This window comes from Psammomys obesus, unplaced genomic scaffold, assembly GCF_907164565.1.
Source record: "Psammomys obesus unplaced genomic scaffold, mPsaObe1.curated_primary_1811, whole genome shotgun sequence".
Taxonomy (NCBI): domain Eukaryota; kingdom Metazoa; phylum Chordata; class Mammalia; order Rodentia; family Muridae; genus Psammomys; species Psammomys obesus.
This window is the reverse complement of record NW_026592118.1, coordinates 8,687,734-8,715,130: the sequence shown is the minus strand read 5'-3', so window position 1 is coordinate 8,715,130 and position 27,397 is coordinate 8,687,734. Positions and strand designations below refer to the sequence as shown.

General features: G+C 39.0%; 2 protein-coding genes across 3 annotated transcripts in view; one reads left to right on the top strand and one right to left on the bottom strand.

Annotated features, from left to right (window-relative positions):
- The window catches only part of Ube3c (ubiquitin protein ligase E3C), a 100,528-nt gene that overhangs the window by 44,270 nt on the left and 28,861 nt on the right, over positions 1–27,397 (top strand). The window contains exons 12-18 of one of the 2 annotated variants that reach the window (XM_055612646.1): positions 1,938–2,095; positions 2,280–2,512; positions 10,158–10,262; positions 11,876–11,963; positions 15,165–15,259; positions 16,738–16,870; positions 25,313–25,560. In XM_055612646.1, the coding sequence (XP_055468621.1) occupies positions 1,938–2,095; positions 2,280–2,512; positions 10,158–10,262; positions 11,876–11,963; positions 15,165–15,259; positions 16,738–16,870; positions 25,313–25,560 (1,060 nt within the window). Of the gene's footprint in view, positions 1–1,937; positions 2,096–2,279; positions 2,513–10,157; positions 10,263–11,875; positions 11,964–15,161; positions 15,260–16,737; positions 16,871–25,312; positions 25,561–27,397 lie in introns of both variants that reach the window. The other variant, XM_055612645.1, reaches the window with a different exon arrangement.
- On the bottom strand, positions 7,122–7,277 carry LOC129680850 (40S ribosomal protein S27-like). Its single transcript, XM_055612647.1, has one exon. It carries the CDS (start codon positions 7,275–7,277, stop codon positions 7,122–7,124), a length of 156 nt encoding a protein of 51 aa, XP_055468622.1.

Sequence of the window (27,397 nt, the reverse complement as noted above, 5' to 3'; positions counted from 1 at the left end):
GGGTAGATATAGATAGTAGGGATTCATCTAAAGTTCCATTGATTATCTGTAATTCAGCCAGCTTTTGGTGGTGTGCCCATCACATTAAATTGTGGACATTTTATTTGTTTCTGAGTCTCTTCAGATGGACCTGATTTCAGAAGGTTGTTTGAGTTGGTGTTTCTAGCAGGAAGCAAGGCCTGTGTTTCATTTGTCCCTGGCTACAGAGTCCACTGATGCATTGGTGACTCTTCTTCCACGCTCCACTTTCCATCATTCAGCTGAGAATGATTAACTTCTTTTGATCACTTTTTGGAATTAAGAAAACACATAAATTAATGTTGGTTAACAGCCTTAATTGCCTGCCAGCATGATTCTGCTGTCGCTTATGGTAATGTCAGGACCAGGATTCATGTGGGAATGATTCTTCAGTGCTTAAATGTAGAAAACACTGGCCACTCAGCAACTGTGTAACACTTGTTCCTTTAAATATTATATAAATCTCAGCAAAATTTTTGTGGGTAGCTTGGTGGCATAGCGAGGGCTTGCTCAGGAAGTATATGCTGGGTCCTATTCTCATAGGACTGTGCGTACTGAAGTCAGCTCTCCACTTTCCTGGCTTTGGTAGTAAAGTATACAGTATGTATGCCTATGGGAGTGCAGTGCCCAAGGAGGGCATCTGAGAATGGAGTTACAGATTGTTTGAGCTGCATTGAGTTTCTGTTATTCTAGACCTTTCCCTGAAGGCAACACAATGCAGATTCAGAGTCCGATCTGCATCTGCCTCACTCACCAACCCAACCCCCAGCACTCCCGCAACCCTCCCACCCCTACCTCTGGTAAGAACAGGTAGGCTTCTACTCTGCCATCATACAAATGTGGTGTTAGTTTCTCCGCCTTCACTCCTGTTCCTCAAAATGTAACTTTTGGGAGTTGGTTGTAGTGGTACAGGTCTCTAATCTCAGCACTTGGGAAGCAAAGACCAGTGGATCCCTGAATTCCTGGACAGCCAGGGCTAGCCTGTCTCCAAAAAACAAAACAACAACAACAAAGTCACTTTTGTGGAAGACATCCTCAGAGAGGCAAGAGGGTGTAATGATGACCTTCAGGTCTCCACTATATAGAGGGGACAGGAGGCTTTCTTATTTGGAACGAACTAGCTGTGTTTCCCATATGACAGACTTCCATGAGAAAGAACGGAACAGATCACAGCTTGTGGTAAGCAGTAGAGACACAAAGTTTTCTCCAGGCCCATCCATGTGGCAGGCAAGGGAACCACTTACAAATATGGACAGGAGAAACAAGGCCCACAAGAGAAGTGGAAGCTGAAGGTTTTAATTTGGCTTTAATGCAGAACTGTTATAAACCTTCCTGAAAGTAAGGAGCTAGGTAAAATGTTCTGTCCTGCCACAGATGTTGGCGTTTGTTAAATGGAAATACAAGGAGAGGGGATAACTATGTTCCATACAGGAACCAAATATTCATCTAAAACTCTCCAGGACTTTGGCTTGGAATTCTCTGCTCTCCCTAGCTGCTTATTCCTGCAGGTGGCAGGAACAGGAACACACCAAGAAGGTTGATCTGGTGGGTCCTCTCTCTCTCTCTCTTTTTAAAGGTTTATTTATTATTTGTACAGTATTTTTCCTGCATGTGAGCCAGCAGGTCAGAAGAGGGCACCAGATCTCATTATAGATGGTTATGAGACACCATGTTGTTGCTGGGAATTGACCTCTGAGCCATCTCTCCAGCCCCTGGTGGGCTCTCTTGTCTTTTCTGGTGCCAGTTACTAACTTGTGTTGTCTCAGGGTGAGAGGACTGGACATGACCTTTCCTTCCTTTAATTAGTTTCATTGTTGATATAAATTTATTTTTCACTAAATATATGTATCTTATGTCTTAATTCCTAAGCTAAAACTCACCTTAAAATAGCCATTTTGCTTCTCCTGCCCCTACTTTAGGTCTATGGTGCCATTGCTTCAGGTGATATCAAGGGGTTCACCTATGTCTTTTGAAGATTCTAGTCGAATCATCCCACTCTTTTACCTCTTCAGCTCCTTGTTCAGTCATTCACTGATTTCCATACATGACAATGAATTTTTCGGTGACCCCATAGAAGGTGAGAATTTTGAAAAATGGGTTTGCTGCTAGCCTTATGGCCTGTCAGTTTTCATGGGTGATTGAAAGGCTCTCCCTCTCTCTCTTTATCTCTGTCTCTTTTTCTCTCTCTCACTCACTCTCTTCTTTAAGTCATAATGTGTATATTGATTTTAAAAAAATGGTGGAACATTGGGTTGTTTTAGTTGTAGGTCAGAGACAATCATCCATGATGCCTTTTACTCTGGAGGAGTTAATCCTACTGTCTCGCTGCCTTCGGGATGCCTGCTTGGGGATCATCAAGCTAGCATATCCAGAAACAAAGCCAGAAGTTCGGGAAGAATATGTCACCGCATTTCAGAGTATTGGGGTCACTACTAATTCTGAGATGCAACAGTGCATACAGATGGAACAGAAGCGATGGGTTCAGTTGTTCAAGGTATGTGGCATAGTGGAGAATGAATCCAGCACAAACTTGTTTCTGTTTAGTTCCTTTCAGAAGAATAGAAATGTGGAGGTTGGTTTCAGGCATAACTTTAATTTGTAAAACCTTTAAAGAAAAGCCTGATTGTTATTTTATTTTATATCTGCTTCATTTTAAATCATTGCTTTTGTGCTGATGAAATGGCTTAGGAGGTAAAGGTTCTTTCTACCAAGCCTGGAGACTAGAGCTGAGCCCTGTATCACACACAGTGAAAGGAGAGAACTGACCCACAAACATAAGTCTTCTAACTTTCACGTGCTAGATGAAAAATCAAAACCTTGCTTTCATAGTTAATTCATATGTAAAATGTCTTAAGACTTTCTTAGACAAGCTGAAGTAATAATAAAAAATTCTAAATGTTTTCACTTTTAATTTTTAATAAAAGATCTTGGTGCTAAAATTTTTTCTTTTATAAGATATAATCAAAGGTAGAATTAATCTTAGTTTTTAATTCATGTTGTATTTAAATTACTCTAGAATGTTTATTCCTAACCATGGAGAAAAAGAAGTTACCGAGTAGCATGGCTCTAGTGCTGGCAGGAATGGGGTGACTTGGGGTGAAAAAAAGAGCAGGAAAAAGGTGCTTGACTGACCCCTTGCAATTTCTGCTGCAAACACATCTAGTCAGCTAAAATTGCTCATTAAAGGAGTGAGAGCAGAAGAAATGCATCTTCCAAATTGAATGCTAGATTTACAGGCCGGTTAGTACCAGTGACCTCTCGAACACTAATGTTCCATGAGAGTCATCAGCTGTCCCTTCAGGTCTTTTATCACTGCTTTTGTCAAGCTATCTATTTAATTGAAAGAAGTTAATTGAATGAAAATGATCAACTAAGCTTGTATTAATATTGCTAATGGAACTTTCTTCTTGGCCATGTTTGGAGAAAGATGTCAGGCTAGACTTTAGGAAAGACCCATTAATGCTTGCACTTAACCTGATGGGCTAATTAAGGACTGCTTATTCATCTACAAGTCCATGAGAGTCTCTCTGCAGCCCATTCTGCCTGATTTTACAACACATTTCACTTAGAAGCATAAGCATTAGCAGCAGTGAAAGTAACTGATAATGTTTTGATTGTGTGAATACAGGGCTAATGCATCATTGAATTCATAATTTGTACAGATTGATGTAATACATGTTTGCACAATTTATTTTAATCACTTCTCTCTGCATTTCTAAGTAAACCTTAAAAGTTGCCTACTGAGCCCTTCCTGGGAGATGTGCTATTTTGCACCTCTTCTAGGTTACAAACAAGCTATCTGATCTACTTCAGACTTGGAATGCTTATGTAAGCGTTCATGGATTTGGGCCATATGGTAGCATGTATATTTTCTTGTCTGTGTGCAGTTAAGCTCTGGGAGCGTTGCTAGTAACACTTACCTTCCATGGGATACCAGGTTTTATGTACACTGGAAGATAACTTCACTGTTTTACAGTTCCTAGTGGATGTTTTATAATTTCATATGACAATCTTATCTTTGGGGCTTAGGAATATCTGAATTTAATAACATGAGATATTTTTCACTCTGACCCTATGTTGTTTTGCTTAAACATTAAATAAAAATTTTGTGGAACCAAGTGCAGTGATGCATGCTAGTAATCCCAGCTTTCAGGTTGCAGAAGCAGAGTGATTACAAGCATGGGGCTAGCCTGGGCTATAGTGATTTCAAGGTGAATTAAGGAAGACCCTGTCTGAATCACCTTCCCTGTGTGGAGGCAATAAATCCTGCTTGATATGCCTTTGTATCTGGCTACCACATTTAATAGACCTTATCAAAGGCAGTGTGTCATGGAAGCAAGCACATCTATGCCTCATGGAGAGCAGAGTGTGCTATGGTAGATGATTCTTACTTTCTTAATGTGTATGTACGTGAAAGAGAAAGATTGAACCCAGGGCTTTGTACATGCTAAGTAAACATCTTACCACTGAGATACATCCAAAATCCCGCCCCCTCTTTCCTTAGTATGGGATTGATTTAGATTTGAAATTGTGTTTTAACAAAGACCTTTGGCCTTAGATTAGAATTGTTTAAAGGACATGTCCCCAGCCTATTTTATACCACCTGCTATGAGTTGAGTCCCAGAAATAATAGAAACTAGTATGACCCATGAGTGATCAACTGCTATTAGCTATTCTTATAGGAGAAAATAACTTTTATATCACAAACAATCGGGAGTTGTCACTTTTTCCTAAAAGCAAGCATTACCTGTCTGTTTATATGGTAGTGATTCTGTGTGAGAGGTGTTGACTACTATACAAAACCAGCCATGTTTTTCTGAAAGTATCCAAATAAAATGTCAACACCATTTATTTGTATAATACCAAATTAAAGTTGAAGCATTCACAGTAAAACCAACCAAAGGAGGTAAAAGCATTTGCCATTGATTTCTGGCTTTTGTTGACTGACAGAATTGCAAACACTGAGACTGGGCTTTGTACTTCAATGTAGACCATTTTCATTTTTCAGTCAAAGATGATCTTCTTGAATTAATTTGTGTGAGCAGCTCTGTTGGCTGGTCACAGAACACAGAATTTAAGTGCTTAAAGTCATCTTTACTTGTCACTGTAGGAAGTGAGGTCGGTTTCTAAGTTCTGCATCAATGCTGTTAAAACAGATCATACATTTATCAACTTTATAAACTTCTTTTTGAAGTGTAATTTATGGCTATAATTACTTTAACCCGGTAAAGAGGCAGTAAATCCTGCTTGGTATGTCTTTGTATCTGGCTACCACATTTAATAGGCCTTCCTTATCAAAGGCAGTGTGTCGGGGAGGCATTGCCTCATAGAGAGTAGAGTATGCTATGGTAGATGATTCTTGTTCTTTTGATTGTTGGTTTGTACTTTCCATTTGAAAGAAAAAATTTGCTGGATGTGGTGGTAAACCTGGTATGTCCCAGCTCTCAAGAGACTGAGGCAGAAAAATAATGAGTTCCAGGCCAACCTGGAATATATAGGGAGTCTCTAAAAACCTAAGGCCAGTTTGGTCGAGGCACATAGAAACACAAAGTTAAAACTTAGCTATCAGCTTCCTCCCTGCTGACTCATAATGTAGACCTGGTCAAAAGCTCATGTCTAGGGAGGTCCTATGCCTTAGTGGGGAAACTGCTGTTCTTTGCTAACTGAACATAATGTACCTATCACATTACCTTCTAAATATATGCCTATAGAATACTGCTGCTGTTAGTTTTTGTCAGAAAAGCTTCTCTTTGCAGTGTTCAGCAACTTCAGAGACTCATAACTGGGCAAATTACTGAGAATAAATGACCCATAAATGGGACATGCATATCTGTCTTAGTTAAGGTTTTTGTTGTTGTTGTTTTGTTTTGTTTTTTTTCTTATGGTTTTTCAAGACAGGGTTTCTCTGTGCAGCCAGGGCTATCCTGGACTCCCTTTGTAAACCAGGCTGCCCTCAAACTCAGAGTGATCCTCCTGCCTTTGCCTCCCTGAGTGCTAGGATTAAAGGCATGCGCCACCATGCCTGGTGTTAGCTAGTGTTTCTATTGCTGTGAAGAGACACTATGACCATGGCAACTCTTACAAAGGAAACCATTTAACAGGGGGCTGATTTGCAGTTTATTGGCATAGTGGGAGGCATGGCAGCATGCAGGCAGACATTGCTGGAGAAGTAGCTGCAAGTTCTACATCCACATACAAAGACAACAGGAAGAGAGTAATACTGGACCCTGAAACCTCAATGCTTACCCTGAATGACACACTTCTTTCAGCAAAGCCACACTTACTCCCAAGGCCACACCTCCTAATAGTGCCATTTTCATTCAGACCACCATAATATCCAAGGCTATGGAACACAGTAGAAGACTGATTAGAAAGAATGCAAGAATTAGAGAAAGGGAATAGGTATGGAATGCTGACTTTCAGGCATGACAGGGCTGCTGCACTCTTGAACTCACAGGAGCTGTACTTGTCTTCACAATATTAGGTCCTTCAATAGTCTTCCCCGAAATGGGAAGGGCTCCTGAAAGAAGATAAGATAGGCAGTTAATGAAAGAGGGAGAGAATTTTTTTTCAATATTATAGTCACTGGTATGGTGCTCATGATTTTTGTAAACAAACTCTCACCTGTGCTCCAGGTGACAAGTATTACAAATCTTACTGGAACACACACACACACACACACACACACACACAAGAACACATGGAAGTACAAGGGATGAGGAAAGAGAACTGGATACGGATGGGGGCAAGAGAGACTAAGGAAGAGATGAATATTACTTGAAGTATATTATGTGTATGTATGAAAGTGTCATAAATTAAAAACCCAGATTTATGTATAATTTATACTAATTTCAAAATCATTTTAAAAAGCTACCCAGATATGACGGTGCAGCTTAGTAGTAAGTAGAACCTTTACCCAGTACCAAAGAAAAAAGACAACAACCCAAATATTTTTTCCATAATTGAAACTTTATTGAAAAACTGGTGCCAAAATAGATTATTGTTATATACTTTATAAAAATCAAACATAATTACATTGTCTTGGTAGATTGACTGAACCTGATAAGGTTTCTGTGAAAAACAAATTCAGGAATTTAAATAGATTAATGTTGCTTTCTAAATGAATAGCCTTCTGTGAGCCTGCCTTTTTCTCCTGTGGCCTGGCACATGCTGTTGAACAACCTAAAAGAAAGAACCACTGTCTGAGCATGGCTAAAAATTGTAGTAATCTTGCAGCAACCTGGACATTTCACATCCATGAAATAAGAATTTGGGCTGCTTTTTTCTTTTCCTCTTCAAGGAAAGGTGTGATAGATCTCTAGCCAAAGTCGTGGCAATGGCTGTGCCAGTATGACTGCTCCAGATCTCTGAGGTGAGGAGCAACAACCCATCTTTTTAACAAAGTAAATGGATGCAATCACAGTGTCCTGGCTGCAATCTTGATTGTCCTGGCACTTTTCACCAGGAGTCACAGAATGGCAGACCTGTGTTCTCTCCTTATTATTGAAAGTTGGCTGGGTGTTTGTTGTTATTTTTACCTTGTTGTGGCTAACTGAAATGAATACTTTAAGAAGATGATTTTGTAGTAATTCAGATATGGAAGAAAATCATGTCTTTCAAAATATACTATTTTTAACAAGTGATAGCTGAGAGCTGTGTAAAACAGGTTCACATGTACTTACAGTAGTTCACACTTCCAAGCTTTCACTGTTGATTCTTTAAGCTGACTGCCCTGCTGACTACCCTGTGCTAGGGAATGGCAGATGAACTCAGCCTGGGCCTGGGCAGTATCATTGTAGTGAGGGCTTGTTGTTGACTCACTGTGTTCTTTCTATTCCCATTAGGAGAATGTCTTCTGTCAGGGGATGCTCCTATAGCCGCATGCCACTGTTCTCACATTTCTTTAAATATGTTCTTCATTTAAAATCAGATTTTTAAAAAATTCTCCTTTCACGTGTTTAGTACCTAGAAGTCTTGTGCTGTTGAGTGTCCTTTGTATGGAGCTCCTTTAAGAATTAGCCACAGCCAGGCCAGGCATGACTGCAAGTTTGTGGCCGCCTGGGCTATAAAGAGATTTAAGGTCTACTTAGGCAACTTGCTGAGACCCTGTCTCAAAATAAAAAAGTATGAAGAACTGGGAATGTAGTTCAGTGGGAAAGCCCTTGTCTGGAAGGCATGAGGCTCTAGATTAAATCTTTAGTGTCACCAAAAAGAAAATAAAAGAATTAGCTATGCTTTTTGGTTTTATTTATTAGATTATAATTTCATCTTGCAGTTGCTTTTCAAAATAGACTAACTATCCATTCACTAGTCATCTCCATCCAAGTCTTGTCATCCAGTTTATATAGATATATTCATTACATGGTAGTACTATATGTTGTTATGATACAATAGCTGGGTAATAACTTAGTAGGAAACTTTCCTGAGCTTGTCAGTCTGTGGGCAAGATAAAAACCAGAACATTACAAGCATAAGGATCTTGTGAAAATATTATTTGTTAATGTATAATCTGTAACTGAGCACATACACTTTTAAAAAGGTAATTTTACCTTCTAAATTTTTGGACAAACTTTTTCTATTTACATCTTTTCTACGATTTTATTTTTTAAATTATGTGTCTGGAGTTTTGTACATGTGAGTGTAGGTTACATCAGAAGTTGAGAAGAAGGTGTTAAATCCCTTGGAGCTGGAGTAATAGGCAGCTGTGAGTCTACCACCAGTGTGGATGGTAGAAACTGAACTCTTAACTTCTGAGCTGTCTCTCCTGCTTATATATATATTTAAAATTGCTTCATATTTATATGAAACTGGCACTAGAGGATTTTATAGATAATGTGTTTACAAGTATTTATTTATACATGCTACAGCACATATGTGAAGGTTAGAGTACAACTTGTAGAAGTTGGTTCTCTGCTTTATCATGTGGTTCCGAGGGAATTAAACTGTGTGTCAGTCTTGGTAGTAAGCATCTTTACTCATTGAGTAATCTTGCCAGCTCTACAAAGTACATCTATGCAATGTAGAAAGTAGATAATTTTTAGTTAGTACTGCTAGGTTTCTTTAATCTTATCAAATAACTTTTGATCCCAGATTAGTTGCTAGAAAATACTAGGTCCCCAGGTAATTTGTTTGGCTCTCTTCCCAAAGAGCTCATGGCATACCTACCCATAGCAGAGCTATTGTTTCAGGAACATGCAAAGGACATACATAGATGGGATGTTGCATGGTCATCTTGGAAATTACAAAAATAAGAAATTATAGGAAATTTATCAGCTCCAGAGGCACAGGCAAGGTGTGTGTGTGGGAAATAGGGATTCAGTAGGATGCTATTCCTCATGTGGAATTTCTCAAAAAAAACAACAACAACAACAAAAAAAAAAACTAGAAAAAAAAATTTCACACAGTGACAGAATAAGCTTTTTATCAGCCCAGATGAGCTATTGTACTGTCAGAGTTCTGTCTTGTTGAAAATCTAGCCAAGGGCCTGGAGAGATGGCTCAGTGGTTATAGACACTTGTTCCTCTTGCAAAGGACCAAGGTTCAGTTCCTAGGACCCACATAGTTAGCTCCTTTACAAAAGAAGGGAGTCATTCTTAACCATTGAGCCATCTTTCCAGTCCCCTGACTTCTTTTGTTATTTTCTCATCTTGTTTTTGTTTTGTTTTGTTTTTTTGAGACAGGGTTTCTCTGTGTAGTCCTGACTGTCCTGAAACTAGCTCAATACACCAAGCTGGCCTTGAGCTCACAGATATCTGCTTGCCTGTACACCCTGGCTGGGATTGAAGGTCTGTGCCACCACCATCTGGTGAATCACAGACTCCCTCATGGTAGAAGTAGCGAACTGACTTTTTTTTTTTCAAGACAGGGTCACCTGACCTCCTTTTTAAAGACACTATGTGTGTGTACCTGTGTGCTTTTTTTTTTTGTTTCTTTTGGCAGAAAACTGGTTTGTTCCTCCAGTATGTTCTTGTGGTCTCTGAAGGGAGAATTTTTGTAAGCTGGGGAAGTCCACACCCACTTTACCAGGTGGAGAAGCACCAGTGCTAGTGTCTTCTGGCATCTGGTTAGTGGTGTTGCCTGCTCTGTGAGGTGTTAGCCACTGAGTTGTTGTATGACACTGGCCTCTTCTCCCTTTTCAGGTGATCACCAACCTAGTGAAAATGCTGAAGTCTAGAGACACTAGGAGAAATTTCTGTCCTCCAAACCACTGGCTGTCAGAACAAGAGGATATCAAAGCAGATAAAGTTAGTAGAAAATCTCCCTATTACGTTTCATTAAAGATGGTTTCTCAGCTTTTGTATTTCTAGGGAGTATAAGCCTTTTTAAATTGTTTTTAACTCCTCACTTAACTTTTGAGTAGGTATATATGTTGTCTGCAATGCTAAGTAACTCTTGGTCAAAGGGCAAGATATGTAGCAACAGCCTTGGCCTCAAGAATATCCTGATAATCATTATCTTAATTGTATTTTTATTTCCTCAGATTGGATTAAAGCCCAATAATTGTCTATTGGAGTTGGAAACAATTTCACTTTTAGAATACTACCAGTAAAAGTATATTCATTAGTTAAAATAGATGGGCTTTATCCTAGGTTGTCTGAAGGGGCAGAAACAATTAGAATATTAGTAAGCTTGGAACCTAAAGCAGATTGAATCTTCCAGAAGATAAGGAAAAGTGTGCATCGGGTGCTCTCAGAGAAAGTCACCACTGATGCATTTTAGAATCTTCGAGAGTTTAAGACATTGGGGAGATGTAGGGAAAACGGGAGTACCGGTGCTGCAAGAAACCAAAACGAGTGTGGCAGGATATTGGAGGTAGTACTTGTATCCCCAGGGACAAGACATCTTCAAGTTGAGGCTGAGGCCTCCGGCTCTACCCACTGGCAGAGTCTGCAAATGGTCAGATCTTGCAAAGTGAACAGCTCCAGGGCCCAAGTAGGTGACTCTAAGGAATTTTTTTCCACCTACAGAAAAGGACTTTAGCATGGTGGTAGTTCTAGGTTTGAAGTTTAGTGACCTGTCATAGTAGAAGCTGCTGAGGAATGAAGAAAGGTCAGGAACTCCTAAGAGCCTTTCCTCCCAGACATAAACACTGCCCTAGAGACTGTGAGTAACCTTGAAAATAGCTGCGTGGACTGGCCTCATACAGTAACTCCACAGATTCAGTGGTGTTAAAGACTTTCTCCATCAACTTTATAGAGTGTAAAAGAACCATGTTATTCTGAAGACTGTTAGAAAGAAGTAGTAAACATTTGACTTGCCGCTCTTAAGGCTATCTAGATAGCATTGGTGTCTTTGTGTTGTGCATTTCTTCCAGATAATGGGTGTCCTATTTTTGTGAGTTCGGGGAAGGGTGTAACATGCCACCTCCCACATTGGGCCTGCTGCTCTAAGCCTCTTCAGGTGCCTCTGCAAGTAGTGAGTTCGATCCAGACCATAAGCAAAAGCTTATACCTTCCTGAAAAAAATAATTACAAAGATCAAAACTAAGGGGTTAGAAAAACTTACAGATTAAAGAAAAACAAGAGAAAACACCTGCTTATCTTGCTTGAACACTAATTCAAACAAATTAATTGGAAATTAAAAACACTTTAGAGGAAGTAGGTAAGTATATTTGTTATTTTTTAAATCTGATAAGCTTTGTTTCATAGTTATATCATTATGGTAATTTATTCTGCCCAGACACTCAACGGTTCACTTTAAAGTGTTCAGGGCTAAAATATGAGAACTGGAGAAGCAGCCTGGACTGGACAGGGATAGACAGTCAGCTCTTTAAAAAAGGGTAGGCCTTGAGTCTGTTCACTTGCCACCAGGTGGTACTGTGGCAGAAGGAGGTGCTGACAGCAATTGATTCCCACAGGTCACACAGCTCTATGTACCTGCATCTAGAAATGTTTGGCGGTTCCGGAGGATGGGCAGGATTGGCCCACTGCAGTCCACCCTGGAGGGTAAGTTCTCAGTTGGCACTTCTTGTCACAAGGGGGAATACTCTTCAGCATTCACTCCTTTTATTTTTAGCTCTGTGATTTTTGCTGAACATCTCACAGAATATTTTCATCACTCCAAAAAAAATAAGCTTGTGTTTCCTAATGGATGGGTAGAAAATGATTGTTATCTTTTCTGAAAGGTAGAACTGCAGAACAAGCAGCATGAGGCAGTGGGGTTCTGTGAATCATAGCTGTTTCTTTTGATTACTGTGTAGAATTCCATTGAGGAGTTACATCATATGAAAGACATTTGGTTATTTTGCTAGTCTTTGGTGATTATGAATGTCGATGCTATTATTATCAATATACAAGTATTTGTGTGAACATAAAGAATCTTACATCACTGCAATGATGTGCTTAACTTTATTTAAAAAGCAAAACAGAGGCTAGGCATATTAGTGCATACCTTGAATCACTGGGGAGGCAGAGGCAGGCAGATCTCTGAGTTCGAGGCAAGCTTAGTCTGTAGAGTAAGCCCTTGAGTCCAGGACAGCCAGGGCAACAGAGAAACAGGGACACAGAGAAACCGTGTCTCAAAATAAAACAAGAAAACCAAAAAACAGTAACAACAAAAAAACTGCAGAACTGTTTTTTGAAGTAGTTATACCAGCTTTCATTCAGACCAGAGATGTATGTTTTATGCTCTGGCACTTTGTATCCCAGCCAATACTTGGGATTGTCATGTTTTATTTTGGTTGGTTTTTTTTTTTTTTTTTTTTGCCTCTTTGACACAGGGTCTTACTCCGTGGCCTTAGGTAGTCTAGAGATCTGCCTGTCTCTGGTGCTAAGTATTCTAATGCTAGATACTGCCCCCCCCCACCCCCCAGATCTGGTTGCTGCCCAGGCAAGAGCACAGTCTCACTACATCTGTCCTTATTGTGTAAACCTTGATGTGGCTAATTTAGAGTTGATTGCCTAATAAAAATGGTGCTGGGATTAAAGGTATGTCCCACCATGCCCTAATGGGATTGTCATTTTTTTAAGGTTTATTTATTATTTATAATTTATAAATTATTATTTATAATTTTATTATATTATTTATGGTTATAATTATAAATTATAATTATTTAAAATATGAATAATTATATTTATTATTTATAATATTTCCTGTATATATGCCTACACACCAGAAGAGGGCACCAGATCTCATTATAGACGGTTGTGAGCCATCATGTAGTTGCTGGGAATTGAACTCAGGACCTTTGGAAGAGCAGACAGTTCTCTTAACCCCTGAGCCATCCCTCCAGCCCCTAAGATTGTCATTTTAAAAGGATTATTTTGTGGATATGACATAGCCATTGTAGTAATGAGTAATAGCTATGATTGCCTGGCCCATCAACATATAGGCATGGATGATAGAGGAACTTGTGGGCTTCACAACTCCCTGAAGAGCTATTAGCAGTTAAAGTTTGGTGAGGAAGTGGGAGTCATTTTCTTCAGTAACATAACCCCTGATAGGTTGCCCATGCTTCAGTAAATACTCCCTTCCCACGTCTGATAAGCAACTCTGGTTAAACAGGAAAAAATGAGACATGAAAGTTAAGAGGGAGACTAGTTGTGAGGAGAGTAGTCAGCGAGAGTGGAAGAAGAATAAGTGAGGATAATAAGTTAGGAATATGATCACCATACATTGTTGTGTAAAATTGTCAAGACTTTTTTTAAGCTAAAAATGTAGCCATTTTAAAAGGATGTAGCATAGTGGTGGAACACTTGCTTAAATTAATCTGGACCAAATCCTGTGTTTCATTCCTAGCTCTACTGAAGATTAAATAAGATGATATCTTACTGTGATTTTAATCTGCATTTCTCAGCTGACTGATGGTATTGAGTGTATTTTCATGTGCTTCTTTTTTAACTATTGCATTTAGAAAAATTTAATGTTATGGCTATAGTTTTTTTTTTTTTATCTGTTATAAAATTTGTCACTCTGGCTTTTTTTTTTTTTTTTTTTGGTCTCTTTTCTTTTTTTGAGACAGGGTCTCACTATGTAGTCCCAACAGTCCAGGAACTCACTCTGTACACAAGGCTGGTCTCCAACCCACAGAGAACTGCCTGCTTCTGCCTCCCAAGTTCTGGGATTAAAGGCGTGTGCCCCCACATCCTAGCTATAAGGGAATCTTAAAGTGTTAAACATTAACCAGATTTTGTTTTTTCATTCAAATGAGTTTGAAAGGGTTAAATGTGATTCACTGTGCCAGTATGCCAGGCTGTTTTCTCACTGTTGGGAAAGAACAGAGCCGCAGGTTACTAGTAAAGTACCAATATAGGCCTGTAAGATACTAATTAGTAAGGCAAACAGTTTTCTTTAACCCTGATAGCTTCCAAAATAATTGATATAGAGAGGCTATGATTTATTTACAAGCTTAAAGCACTGGAGCCAGGCAGATATCAACCCTCTAAGCTATTTACCTATCTCTCAGCTATGCAACCAAAGTTACTTACCAGTAAGTCTTTCTGGGCTGGATATGTCCCATCAGGCCACATCATCTTTCTCCATCTTCTGCTCCTTCTGCCACATCCTCCCCTGCCTTGTGGTCTCCTGACCCCAAGGCCAGGAACCTAAACTTTGCTTACCTTTCTTCTACCAAGTCATAGGCTTCACCATTTTTATTAGCCAGTCAACTCTAAATTAGGTAGAGCAAAGTTTACACAATAAAGACAGGTAAGGCTGTGCTCTTGTCTGGGCAACAACCAGATTTTGGGGGCCAGTAATTAGCATTGGAATACATAAGCACCAGACCAATCCCCAACATGGAACCACTGGATACCCAGCCTTCTCCTAGGTACCTCTTGACATGTATGCATACACAACTCAAAGGAAAAAGTAGCTATGTAGGAACCTCCCATTTTAGCTCTGACATCCTGGGCCTTATCCTGTGAGTGCTAGCTGTGTTTGTGGGATGAGCAAACAACTAAAGATGATCATCTGTACCCACTCTGCACCTGTATCACTTACCTGACTGGAATGAACTCAGAGATTTCAGATTGGGCCTGGAGGGTATGTTCATGGAAGGAGAGATAGATAGAATCAACAGGTTATTTCAGATTCTTAAAATCATACTTGGTTTTTAGACCCTGATTGTAGACCCTGACTTTAATAGCTGGCAGTGAATGGAAAGGGGATACGGAGGGAGTAACGAGTTTTAACGTGTGTTGCAGTAGGTCTGGAGTCCCCACCCTTGTCTGTGTCTGAGGAAAGACAGCTTGCCATCCTGACAGAACTGCCTTTTGTGGTTCCATTTGAGGAGCGAGTGAAGGTATGGTGTTCAGACCCGTGATGCTAATTTAACATAGTTAAAAAGTTAACACACCACTTAAAATCTCCAATTTCATCCTTAAAATCCAGCCACATACTTCTCTGTACAAGCTAAAGCTCTGCTTTCCCTTGTAGCTAGCTGAGCAGCCTGTTCTACTAGAGATTTTTGATAGTGAAGGAGGGTTGTTTAAACTGTCAAAGTTTTCATTGTTACCAAAAAATGCCAATTTTTTTTTTTTTGTAAAGGTACTTTGTGTGCATTCATAAAAAAGTTACTGTGACAATCACTGCTTTGAAAAATGGACAAATATCTTAGCTCCTTGCCAAATGATTTTGAAACATGTTTAAACATTTGCCTATGTTTGTTTCCAGTTTAACTTAGACTGTTGTGTTTTTACTAGAAATGACTAGATTCTTCCAGGTACAGGCCTCAATATTTTTCAGGCCTTTATTTTTGTTTCAGGGCAAACAAACAAACAAAAATGGCAGACTGACGTATAGACTTTAAGTCAGTGGTTCTCAACCTTCCTAATACTGTGACCTTTTACTATAGTTCCTCATGTTGTGGTGACCCCCAACCAGAAAATTACTTTTGTTGCTATTTCATAACTGTAATTTTGCTGTTATGAATCGTAATATAAATATTTTTGGAGATAGAGATTTGCCAAAGGGATCAACACCCACAGTTTAAGAACTGCTGCTCTAGGTGTTTATAAAAATGCCAGCCCCAGCAGGGTTTGGTGTCATGTGCCCTTAATCTCAGCATTGGGAGAGGCAGAAACAAATGGATTTCTGTGTGTTACAGGCCAGTCTGGTCTAAAAAGGGACTTCTAGGAGAACCAGAGATGTTGCACAGAGAAACTCTTTTCTTGGAAAAACAAACAAACAAACAAAAAGTCAAAACACCATAGTACCCAACTCCTGACCTGCCTCTACTGATATGTCAACATTATAGACAGGAATTTTATCCTTGGTGGAAATATTTCCTCTAAGATTAGCATACTGCTGTAAGAGCTTTACTTCCTTCCTAAATATTGTTTTTGATGTGTTTGTGTGTGTGCATGTGTATTACAGAGTTCGTGCAGAGGTTGGAGAACAACTTTTAGAAGTATGTTCTCTCCCTCTGTCGTGCAGGTCCCGGATTAAACTCAGGTCATAACTCTTGGCTGAAAGTGCCTTTGCCCACTGGGTCATCTCAACACCCCCTACCTGTCCATATTTTTAAGAAATACTTAATAAAGAAACACATACTGTGGCATGGGTCTTCTAAAACAGTAAAATCAGGAGAAACAGCTTAGAAATACTTAAATATTCATTTATTGAAAAAGTTAATATTTGCTACTTTGTATATAAAACTGATGCCATAATTTTATAGAAATACAAAATTAAATTATATTTGACAGTTTTGTTTAGCTTGTTTGTGCTTATACCAGCAAGTCTTTTGGTTCTAATAACCTTACAACTTCACCTTTTTGTTAGATCTTTCAAAGGTTGATTTATGCAGATAAGCAAGAAGTTCAAGGAGATGGTCCATTTCTGGATGGAATCAATGTTACTATAAGAAGAAATTATATTTATGAAGATGCTTATGACAAACTTTCTCCAGAAAATGGTACATAAATTTTTTATATACTGTTCTCTGAATGCCTGCATATGTCAGTGGGAACTGGGGAATTATTGTAGAAAATTGATGCTGGCCATCATGGTATACACCTTTAATATCTCTCTCTCTCTCTCTCTCTCTCTCTCTCTCTCTCTTTTGGAATGAAGAAATTTAACGTTCAGGGTTTGGAGATGAGAGAAAGAGAGTTAGACAGTGGGTGAGCGCAGGAGAAAAGAGAAAGGGGGATGGGATGAGGCATCTCAGAGAGAGGGAGAGAAAGCAAAGTGAAGAGGGCAAGAGAGGAGTTGAGCCACCTTTAAAATCAGTACTCAGAAGGCAGAGGTAAGTGGATTTCTGTGACTTTGAGGCTACCTTGTTCTACATGTTAAGTTCCAGGTTAGCCAGGGGTATATAGTAAGCCCCTCTCTCAAGTAAATCAGTGAATGCATGACTGAATGATAGAAAGAAAATGGTTTAAAAAACAGAAACGTTGAACTGCTGCTGGATGTTAAGGTACATGCCTCTAATCGTAGTATCACTACGAGCCGAGGCTACATAGGGACGCATGTATGTACATATGTACATAATGTATATAAAACAGGAGGCAGAGTACTTTACTAATGGACTGACATGGCTCAGGACCTAGATTCAATTCCTTGGGAGGAAATTTTATTTCCCTGTTCATAATTTGTTCTATTAAGACTTTGTTTATGCTGGGTGCAGTGGCACATGTCTATAATCCCAGCACTCGGGGAGATGAAAACAGGCAAATTTCTGTGAGTTCCAGGCCGCCTGGTCTACAAAGCAAGTCCAAGACAGCCAGGGCTACACAGAGAAACCCTGTCTTGAAAAAAGAGAGGGAGACACAAAACTTTGTTTGTTTGTTTGTTTGTTTGTTTGTTTTATACTAAGGAGGGAACCCAGGTAAATGTTTTACCAATGAGCTGGACTTCCAGCCTTCTGTATGATTTTTTTTAAACTAAAATGTAACAGATAAAATTTAGAAAAGGTGAACCATCAAATATTATTCCTAAAATGATAGTTATCTCTGTATCCCATTTTTTAATTGGATTACTTGATTTGTTGTTTTTTAACTTCTAAAGTTCTTTATATATTCTGAAAATTAGCCCTCTGTCAGATACAAGGTTGGAGATCCTTTCGCAGTCTGTAGGCTGTCGTTTTGTCTAACGACAGTGTCATTTGCTTTGCAGAAGGTTTTCAGTTTCATGAGGTCCCATTTATTGGTTGTTTCTCTTAGAGCCTGTGCTGTTGGTGTTCTGTTTAGAAAGTTGTCTTCTGTGCCAATGAGTTCAAGGCTCTTCCCCACTTTTTCTTCTAACAGATTTAGTGTGTCTGGTTTTATGTTGTGGTCTTTGATCCACTTGAACTTTAGTTTTGTGCAGGGTGATAAATATGGATCTATTTGCATTTTTCTACATGTAGACACTCAGATAGACCAGCACCATTTGTTGAAGATGCTGTCTTTTTTTCCATTGTATGGTTGTGGCTTCTTTGTCAAAAATCAAGTATTCATAGGTGTGTGGGTTTATTTCTGGGTCTTCTGTTCGATTCCATTGATCCACCATTCTGTTTCTATGCCATTACCCTGAAGTTTTTATTATAGTACAGCTTGAGATTAGGGATGAAGATACCTCCAGACGATCTGTTGTTATACAGGACTATTTTAGCAATTCCGAGTTTTTTGTTTTTCCATATGAAATTGAGAATTGTTCTTTCAAAGTCTGTAAAGAATTGTGTTGGTATTTTGATGGGAATTGTATTGAATTTGGCAGGATGGCCATTTTCACTATGTTCATCCTACTGATCTATGAGCATGGGAGATCTTTCCATCTTCTGCTGTTTCTTCAATTTCTTTCTTCAGAGACTTGAAATTTTTTTCAAAAATGGGGTACAGAGCTAAACAGAATTATCAATAAAGGAATATTAACTTAAAGAAATGTTCAACGTCCTTAGTCATCAGGGAAATGCAAATAAAAATGACCCTGAGATTTCACCTTAAACCTATCAGAATGGCTAAGATCAAAAACTCAAGTGACAAAAAAATGCTGGAGAGGATGTGGAGAAAGCAAAACCCTCTATTGCTGGTGGGAATGTAAACTTGTACAAGCACTTTGGAAATCAATCTGGCACTTTCTCAGACAATTAGGAATAGTGCTTCCTTAAGATCCAGCAAAACCATTCCTAGGCATATATCCAAAATGTGCTCAAGTATACAACAAGGACATTTGCTCAACCATGTTCATACAGCTTTATTTGTAATAGCCAGAAGCTGGAAACAACCCAGATATCCCTCAACGGGGGAGTGGATACAGAAATTGTGGTACATTTACACAGTGGACTACTACTCAGCAATAAAAAACAAGGAAATCATGAAATTTGCAGGAAAATGGATGGAACTAGAGAAAAAAATCATCCTGACTGAGGTATCCCAGAAGCAGAAAGATACACATGGTATATGCTCACTCATAAGTGGATATTAGATATTAGACATATAATGTAGGATAAACATACTAATCTGTACACCTAAGGAAGCTAAGTGAGAAGAAGGACCCTGGGTAAGATGATCAGTCCTCACGCAGAAAGGCAAACGGACATTGGAAGAAGGAAAAAAACAGGAAACAGGACAGGAGCCTTCCTTAGAGGGCCTCTGAAAGATTCTAACCAGCAGGTTGTCAAAGCAGATGCTGAGATTCATAGTCAAACTTTGGGCACAGTGTAGGGAATCTTATGAAAGAAGGAGATAGAAAGACCTAGAGGGAACAGAAACTCTATAAGAAGAGTAACAAAACCAAAAAAATTGGGCCCAACGGTCTTTTCTGGGACTGATACTCCAACCAAGGACCATGCATGGAGATAACCTAGAACCCCTGCACAGATGTAGCCCATGGCAGTTCAGGGTCCAAGTGGGTAGGTACCCTAGTAGGGGGAACAGGGGCTGTCACTTACATGAACTCAGTGACTGGCTCTTTGATCACCCTCAGCCTTACCAGTCCACAGAGGAAGCCAATGCAGCCAATCTTCATGAGACCTGATAGGCTAGGGTCAGAGGGAAGGGGAGGAGGACCTTTCCTATCAGTGGACTTGGGGAGGGTTATGGGAGGAGATGAGGGAGGGAGTATGGAATTGGAAGGGATGAGGGAGGGTGCTACAGCTAGGATACAAAAAGTGAATAAATAATAAAAATAAATAAATTTTAAAAATTGATAATTATCACAGAAAGCATTTTAGATTAGCAATTTTTACTTTTAAAGGCAACTTTTTGTCCTCATTACCATTTTGCTGCTTATAATTCCAAAACTGAGGGTAGGAACCCATTTCATTCTGGTTTTTGTTATTCTTATTGAGATGGGGTCTCTCTGTGTGGTCAGGCTTGACTTGGAATCCATAACCCTTCTGCTTCAGCCTCCTAAGTGCTATGATAATGGTTTTGCATTCTGTATTTTTCATATAAATGTGTGACCCATTTTTGGTAACATATTAAAATAAGTGCTGTTGATTTTTGTTTGTTTGTTGGTTGCAGTTTTTTGTTTGTTTTCCATACTGGGTTTCTCTGTGTAGCCTTGGCTGTTCTGGACTCGCTTTGTAGACCTTGAACTCACAGTGATCCACCTGCTGTGCCTCCCTGAGTGCTGGGATTATAGCACCTGGTTGGAATGAGTTTTTTAAACTGTGGGTAAAGGTTTTTATTTTGCTAGACAGATTATCTCAAAATATTTAATTTGTTTACCAGAAAGGGTTTGAGATGCTGTATTAACTGTTAATTTACATACAATCAATTGATGTGGTTATCTCATCATCTAGTCATTTAAAGTCAATCCTGTATTGTTGTTCATGATCTCATTTCATCTCAGACACTTTCTGAACAGTTAGAGTTAGCACTTCACAAAGTCGATCAAGTAGAGCTTGGAGAAGGTGGTAACAGATATTTGCAGACTTGGCCTCACCTATGGAAACTATTTGTTCTTTGTATTTCTGTGTTGCAGTGTTACGAGACTATGCTGTAGAGAGAATGTGAAGTAGTGTTTACTCAGGAGTGCTTTGAGGACAGTGAGATTGTTTTGCCATAATTCTTGTTGCATGTGGTCCAACTGTGCTCCCAGCAACCTGCACCTATGGGGGTTAGGCTGCCAGTAACCTTGATGTCATTTCCTAAGGCTGCCTTCTTCAGGAAGTTGGTTTTATTTCGTTTAATGGGCAGAATTAATTACATTAGTTAGGGATAAAATCAAATTGATGTTTTTACTTTCTTTTCCCACTAAAACCTTAAAATAAAATCAAGTATTTCTAATTTTTTTCTTAGAAACAAATAGTGTCAAGATCCCTAACAGGCTATATTTTATGCTGGAAGTATTTACATTCAATTATATATTGTGATTCCCATAAGTAAGCTTCTAGAAAGTCCAGAATCCTTCATAAGCTGTACTCTGAGGATAGTCTTGGGAACCCTTTTGTGTTGGTTCTGAACTTTAAAGGAGAGGTTCAAAGATGACTAAAGGCAACAATTTCTCATCAGAGTGTTTTCACCCTTAAAACTTTGTAAAATTTTTCATATTAGCCCTTGGCAGTGAGTTTGAGGTCATATGTGTAATAGCAAATAATATTCCTATTTCCTTCTTGAGATTGATTGTTCAGAGATTAGATGGGCATAAATATCAAAATTCATATTTTTACATGGCATCTCTGAAATTTTTTTTCCCTAGGGGTTTATTTCAAGTTTCAGCACTTTTTCTTCATTTATTTGTTTGTTTGTTTGTTTGTTTGTTTAATCACTTTACAGCTTAAGTGCAGCCCCTGCCTTCCTCTCTTCCCAGTTCCACCCTCATATCCCCATCCCCCCTCCTCCTTCAAAGAAGGGGAGGCCCCCTCCAAGCACTTTTTAAGTTATTATTATTACATTAAAATTTTTTTTCAGAGGGAGTGGAGCATGTGCCACAGTGCACATGTTAAGGTCAGAGGAGAATTCCTTCCATCACAGGGGTCCCAGAGATCAAACTTAGGTGTGGTCAGACTTGGGCACAAGTAAGCTACAAGCACATTTACTTGCCTGGGTTACCTCATTAGCCCAGCCTTGGCTGGTTTTAAAATACCTTTTACTATTCAGATGACATTTTATCTGAAACTGCTGGGTTTTGTTATTGTTGTTTGATTTGGGGACATGGGTTAAAAATACATAAGTGCAACAAGTTCTGTGTGAGGCCAGACGTGTCGGATCACCTTCAAGGTAGGGTTATGTATGGGTAAGCCACTGACATAGTTGTTGGGAATCAAGCTCAGGTCCTTTTTGAGAGTAGTATGTGCTCTGTTTGGTTTTGTTTTTTTGAGGCAGGGTTTCTCTGTGTAGCCCTGGCTATCCTGGAACTCTTCTCTATAAACCAGGCTGTCCTCAAACTCAGAGATCTGCCTACCTTTGCCTCCTGAGTGCTTGGATTTAAGGCATATACTACACCACCTGGCTTAGTAAAATGTTCTCCTAACTACTGAGCCACCTCTCTTGCCCCTTATCTGGAACTTTTGTTGAACATATTTCATAATCAATTAGCCAAAATAGATACAAACAAAGTGTTTGTGGATTATCAGTGAAAAGCTTGTTCTTCTTATGAGTGTAGTGAAGACCACAGAGGAGTGTGCCTGAGTGGACAAGAGCCAAGGTTTTATTGGCAGCAAAGGTATTTTAAATGATGTGAGACCCATTGTAGTATTAATCATGTGGATTAGAATAAGTCATTCTCAGCCTTATTACTGCAACTAGTACCCTTCCTTATTAACCTAAAACGTTATGTAAATTTCCAGCATACCTTCTACTATGATAGCCACTGTTATTCCTAGACAAGATGAAAAGCAACCTGTAATCCTGTAAGGCAGGTTTGTTTGCCAGATTCCTGTGGGAGATATGAGTGTGTCCCTGCTTTTGGTCCAGTGAGTACCCTCATTCTTGCCTGCCCTGTGGGTGGCAGAAGTGGCATTTTTTGGTGATTAGTTCTGTATCATATGATATCACTGATCCCTTTTCTAGTCTTCGGACATGTTAGTCTCTCATGCCCCCCGTGTGGGAAGTATTTAACTCTTTCCAAGCATACTTTTTTCCTCCCAGCTTGATTCTTTTTGGGAAATAGGGGTTGTCTCTCCACCCTCTACCCCCATTTAATTTTTCAGACTCTGTTCTATATATAAAAGGGTTAACAGGTACTGAAGAGATGCCTCAGTGGTTAAGAACATTGTCTTCTGTTAAATTCCCAGCACCCACATAGCAGTTCACAACTGTCTGGTCTGTAATTCAGATCCCAGTAGATCCGACTCCTTCACATAGACAAATGTGCAGGCCAAACACCAAATATACAAAAAAATAAATCAAGTTTAAAGAAAAGGGATTAACAAAGTATTTTTTCCAAGTTTGTTTTATAGTTGATATTAATAAATGGTATTAAAAAGGTCAGTGCCCCTTTAAAATGACTTTATTTATTTACTGATTGATTGATTGATTGATTGATTGATTGATTTAAAGACACTATCTCTCTGCAAAAGCCCTGGCTGTCCTGGAATTCACTATGTGGAGCAGCCTAGCTTCAAAATCACAGAGATACACTTGCTTCTGCCTCCTGAGTGCTCAGTTTAAAGGCATATACCACCATGCCCAGCTGGATTTTTAGACATTTTTATCTGGAAAAATGAGATTTCCTGAAACATTAATGTTTTGTTTGTTTTGTATTCTTTGAGACAAGGTCTCTTTATATAGCCCTAACTGTCCTGGAACTTTATGTAGATCAGACTGGCCTTGAACTCACTGAGGTCGTTCTACCCTGCCTCCTGAGTTCTGGGATTAAAGATGTGCCTAGCATAGAAATAAGTAATATTTTTTGAAATTAAAAAACTTTCAATGCAGAAGCAATGACATGAAACTTAATTCTTTTGAAAAGAAGACACTTGTTATCTTTAGAGTATTAAGTCCTGTTTTATAACAGAAGCATCCTTGTAAAAACTATAGTTTCCTGTGTCACAAACCAATTCACTCTTTAAATAATCTCTCAGGTCACTGTTGTCTACAAATTTCATGAAGTGCTTCATAACCACACTCGAATTTCACATACTAAACAAAGCTGCCTGATGTGTATTGTATCTTTGTAGTCACTAGAACTCAGCAAAGGTGGTCAATGAAAAGGCTCAACTAAGTCTCAGATCTAAGGCACGGAAGTAAAAGTTTCTCCAGTTTTCACTTACATATCTAGAAGTCAGGGCATTGCTGTAGAAAATAAACAGCTGTGTATGTATCTCTACCATAGTTGATTAAACAGGGTTGCCTTACTTAGGGTTTCCATTGCTATGAAGAGACAACCATGACCATGGCAACTCTTATAAACGATGTTGAATTAGAGCAGGCCAACAGTTTCAAAATTTTAGTCTATTAGCGACATGATAGGAAGCATGACAGCATCCAGGCAGACATGGTACTGGAGGAGCTAAGAATTCTCCAACTTGATCCAGCCAGCTAGGAGGAGACTGGCTTCCAAAGACAGCCAGGAAGAGGCGCTCATTGCACACTGAGTGGAGCATAAGTGTAAGAAACCTCAAAGTCCATCCTCACAGTAACACACTTATGCTAACAATGCCACACCTCCTAATAGTGCCACTCTCCGAGGGCAAGCATTCAAACACGTGAGTCTAGGAAGGCCAAACCTATTCAAACTACTACAAGGGTGGTGCAGAAGATATTAATAATTTACTTCCTTTTTCAGATGCTTTTCTAGTCTGCTGTGAGTTTTTATAGTAAGTTTTTAACTCTAGAAAACTGGCTTGTGTCCTTTCAAATCAAAAAGGACAGTATCTTCAGCCTGTATTCAGGCTCATCTTTGATTGGACTGCTTTGGGAATCATTTCAGTGATGAGCTCTAAGACAAGGTTGTTAGAACTAACTATTCACTATTGCCTATTACTCTTCCCCCCCCCCACACTTTATATTTGTGTTGTAGCCCCATCTCTCCTCCCCTCCCTTGTCTATTACTCTTGTTGCCCCAAACATATATCTCTTTAGAAGTTTCTTTTTCCCTGTGTACCATGGGTAGCTCATCCAATTGCCTAACTTTACTCTTCAGAGATGGTGGGTTGTTCTTACTCAAAATGTTTCTCCTACTGGTTCACTGGCCAGCCATCTCCTCTCTGATATATCCATGGAAAAGACTTTTTATGTAGGCCCTGGGAAAATTCCCATAAGTTTATTGGTTACTAATATATTTAATGGGACTGTCTACATAAAAGTTGCTATTTCTGGATTATGTTTATTTTGATTATTTGCATTTCAAATAACTTTGATGTCATTGTCTCTTTAGTATTTCTGCTTTGTTAAACCATAAATTTTAAATGTCCCTGGTTGATAGTCTCAATGCCTTTACATAATAGTTTCTGTAATACTGTTTGTTTTTGCTCTCTTCTTAATAGAACCTGATTTGAAAAAACGGATTCGTGTGCACTTGCTCAATGCCCATGGCTTGGATGAAGCTGGCATCGATGGTGGTGGTATTTTCAGAGAGTTTTTAAATGAACTACTGAAATCTGGATTTAACCCCAACCAGGGGTTCTTTAAGACTACTAATGAAGGGCTTCTGTACCCCAACCCTGCTGCTCAGATGCTGGTGGGAGACTCTTTTGCAAGGCATTACTACTTCCTAGGCAGAATGCTTGGAAAGGTAATTTATATATAAAAATAAGGCTGAAAACAAAAGATGTCATTTCACTGTTTTTATATAGTTGTGGTCTAAATTTCATTAATAATAATAATCATTCAAAATTGTTGTTAAAGATCATTCTGGTGATCTCTACCTATGTTTTATCACACATTGCATGGGCAGTGGTTAGCCTAAAAATAATTGGTATAGTACAAAAACAGGAAGTACTAATAAAACTACAGATTTATTTATTTATTTTGGGGTGTGTGTGTATGATTCGACATTGATGTCTTTCTCGGCTACCTTCCTTATTTGATACAGGTTCTCTGACTGGACCTAGAGCTAGTTGATTCCATTGACTGACTGACCATCAAGCCCCAGTTTTCCCCATTTCCCCAGCACTGGAAATATAGAAGCATGCTGCCATGCCTGCTGTTTGTGATTTTGTTTTGTTAATGTAAGTGCTAGGAATGGAACTCCTCCTATAAGCACTTTACTCACTTAGCCATTATCTCAGCCCTAAAAGTAACTATTTTAAATTTGTTCAATGCTGTTTAGACATGTTACATGAGAGGGGAATATACAACTAACTGAATTCAAGCTTCAGGTTTAATGGTGAAATGTACAGAGTGTTCCCTCTAATTCAAGTCAAAAACAAGACAAGGGCTCCTCATAAGTAGCCCTTGGTCCCAACAAAATGTAGCTGTTATCTTTACTGGTTACTCATATTTTTAAATTTGGAGCTTTTATATACAAGTATATATTTCTAGATTGTTTTTATTTTGTTTGCTTACTTGCATTTTAAGTAAAAAAATGTTGGTTTCTGTTAATTGTGGAAGAATGTGTCTAGCAGGCTATTCCAGTAAGATCAGTAGCTGAAACTCATACCTACTGTGTCTTAAATTGAGTGTATTTGAGCTCTAGTTTGATCTCATGGGACAGATACAGTTTTGTAGTAGAAGGCAAGGTACAAATGAGGTATGTCCAGTGGATCTCTGCAATCAGACTCAATTTTTTTTTCAATGTTATTTTTATTTTTAGTTATGTATCTGTGTATGGATATTTGTATGTGTGTGCAGGAACCCTTGGAGTCCAGAGGTATTAGATCCTTCTGAAGCTGGGGTTACAGGCAATTGTGAACTGACTGACATGGGAACAGTGAATTGAACTCAGGTCCTCTGGAAAAACAGAATACTGTTCTTTATCACTGAGCCATCTCTCCAGCCCTGTTGTCAGGCTCTTAACTGCCCAGTTCTTATTAATATGACATAGAAAAGGATTTTACTCCAAACTCAGTGACTCAGAAACCCATTATGAGTCCTTGTACCTTGAGGAACAGAATACCCAGCCAGGTGTAGCTGGGTAGCTGAGGACTCAACACAGCCAAGGGAGGAGGTAATTCACCTGCCCTCTCTTTTTCACCTGGTGCACTTTCCGTTTAAGTTATGTACCTGTTTTGGAGACAGGGTCTTTCTACATAGCCCGGGTGTCCTGGAGCTCACATGTAGACCAGGTTTGACATCAGACCCACAGAGATCCTCCTGCTTCTGCCTCCTGAATGCTGGGATTAAAGGCATGAGCCAACATGTGCAGCCTGAGTTCTGGGTCTTAAAATATAGAAAGATGTAGCATATTTGGTGATATAAAGTCACATTGTAGTGTATACACAACATGCCCACAACTGACACTTATCACCAAGCCTGATAACCTGAGTTTGATCTCTGTATTCAACATTATAAAGGAAGAAAACCAGCTCCCACAAATTGTCCCTTGGCATGCATATGGAAACTAAATAAATAAATGTATTAATGGGTGTGTGTAAAACTCCAATATCTTGAGCTGTCAACCAAATACAAAT